General features: G+C 59.1%; 2 protein-coding genes across 2 annotated transcripts in view; both read left to right on the top strand.

The window, feature by feature from the left end:
• The window catches only part of SDRG_00961 (hypothetical protein), a gene marked incomplete at both ends in the record, with an annotated part of 753 nt that extends 643 nt beyond the window's left edge, over window positions 1–110 (top strand). The window contains one exon of the mRNA XM_008606468.1: window positions 14–110. Coding sequence (XP_008604690.1) covers window positions 14–110 — 97 coding nt within the window. The remainder of the gene's footprint in view (window positions 1–13) is intronic.
• Window positions 111–123: 13 nt separating this feature from the next.
• The window catches only part of SDRG_00960 (hypothetical protein), a 4724-nt gene continuing 2676 nt past the window's right edge, over window positions 124–2171 (top strand). The window contains exon 1 of the mRNA XM_008606467.1: window positions 124–2162. Coding sequence (XP_008604689.1) covers window positions 178–2162 — 1985 coding nt within the window. The 5' untranslated portion in view covers window positions 124–177. The remainder of the gene's footprint in view (window positions 2163–2171) is intronic.

Here is a 2171-nt window from a genome sequence, read left to right as displayed (position 1 = left end):
GAAACCATCGCAGGTCGCTCGTTTCTATCGCAAATGGCAACGGCGGCCAACACAACGTCGGTGGCCGACGAACTAACCTACTGGCGGTCGTACAACTTGTCGACCTTTAAGCTGCAGTGGCAAAGTCGGTGGCAACCCGGCGTCTTCGAAACGATTGTGGTTTCGAACGCTCTCGGAATGCAGCAGAGCTACACACTCAAAGCGCTCGACCAAGTTACCGGTCCGTGGTCGTCCCAGAGCCTCTTTTGGATGCCACTCAACGACTTGTACTGCGGTATGACCATGAACCGGAGCTTTGTCCGGGGCACGAGTCGCTTCTTTGGCGCCAACATCAGCGCCTTGCCCGCCATCAACTTGGAGGCGTGGCAAGGCATCAAAGTCCTTTCAGGCGTCACCAAGGCCTTGCACGAGTCGCTCGGGCCCTACCTGTCGATCGATAGTCTCTACATTGCACCACCAAATGCACTCGTGTCGGCCGTCAGTACCTTTCAACATACGTTGCGAACAGAGCTCGACGGGTCGACCTACGGAAGAGCAGAGCTACTCGAACTCAGCGTCAACCCGCAACCATTGCTATGGCGAAACCTTACATTCTACGGCGGTGACCCGTCGTGCACGTCGTCGTCCTCGTCGTCGTTTGTGCAAGATCAATTTGGGTTTTTCAACGACTGCACCCGTGTCATTCCCTTTGGCCTCATATTGACCGAGGCTCATCTCCTCTGGGCAGCGTGGGTCACTGCGCAGCCTCTGCCGTCCTCCATCTGCACGTACTCGACAGCGATACATTGCGTTACGTCCATAGCGGCTGCCACGTCACTGCAAGCCAACCTCCCCCCGCTACCAGATGCTTTGGTATCTACCCTACGTGCAGCGACGCAGGGCGTGAATATCATGCAGTTTGCGTCATCTTCCAACGCGACCATGCAGCTCCTGACACAGCCGCTGCTACCTCATTCGGACAAGGACGATGATGTATGGACGGTTTTTGGGTGGTGTCTTCTGCATGACTGGGCGATGGGGACGCGCGAAGTCGTATCGTTTCAAGGCGACGTCGCGTCGATGACGCTTCTCTCGTCTGCCTACGACAGCCAGGCGCATGTGACCAGCAACGCGGCGCTGCAAGTGGCAACGAGCCACCTCTACTACGTCGTGCTGGCCTCGTCGTGTGTCTTGGTCGTCCTCGGTGGCATCTTGCTACTGCATGCGATACACTGCGGGTTTCGCCTCCACAGTAGCAACCTCTGGCGCTTCAACCGGCTCGCAGGCGGTGTCTGGCTCGGTCGGGCGCTCATGGCCTTCCGCGGCCTCACCGCCCTTGTCCTTCAAAGCACATCGCAGCTGGCATTACGTCGTCAGAACAGCGATTCGTTCTTAGTGTTAGCACCGCGGTCCTGGCTCGATACCGCCATCGTGGCCAGTGAAGCGACGTGGCTGAGCTACAGCCTGCACGAACTCCTCTTAGTCGGCTGGCCAAACGCAATCGTCACCTATGGGCCAACCGCGAGCTTGGCGCTGTGGGTCGTTCTGTGTGCGCTTGACGTCGCGCTGCCCGTCCTTCCGGTGGCCTCGATACAGCGAACGTGCGTTGGGAATGACATGGACTATGGACTTGCGTGCTCGGCTGGCAGCCTCGAGGTCGGTAGCCTTGCGCGCTTCCTTTTCCTGCTTGGTCTTGAGCTCGTTGCGGCTATCGTGCCCGCGGTTCTAGGTGGACGGCGACGCCGGCCGCCATCGGCGGCGCACCAAAGCCTCTTGCTCCCGGCGGTAAGTCAAGCCTTCTTGGTACCAGTCTCGACGCACGGCTCGACCATCACGGTGGACAAAGCGAGCTGCGTCCTTGTCGGACTTCTTCCGTTTCGCTGGTTTGGTGTACGCTACGTGTTTGCGTTGCGCTCGTGGACGCTTCTGCTCGACTCGACGTCGATCGGCGATGTGGTGCTTCTTGAAGGCCACGCACCGAACGCAGGCGCTGCGCCAATGGTCGCTGACGACGCGCCGGGCCCGACACGACTGCTGTACCGCGCTCGGCGCGTTGTCGCGGCCGCTGGGTTTGTCTACATGGTCTCGTCCATCGTGAGCTCGGTCTCGTTCCTCGAAATTTCCCGTGTCAACTTGTCCAATGATTTTTTTTGGCCCAACTTCAACGTCACGGGCCACCACGCGTTTTTTGC

This window comes from Saprolegnia diclina, assembly GCF_000281045.1.
Source record: "Saprolegnia diclina VS20 unplaced genomic scaffold supercont1.2, whole genome shotgun sequence".
NCBI lineage: Eukaryota > Oomycota > Saprolegniomycetes > Saprolegniales > Saprolegniaceae > Saprolegnia > Saprolegnia diclina.
Note: the sequence above shows the minus strand (reverse complement) of the source record. Positions and strands in the feature narration are given on the sequence as shown.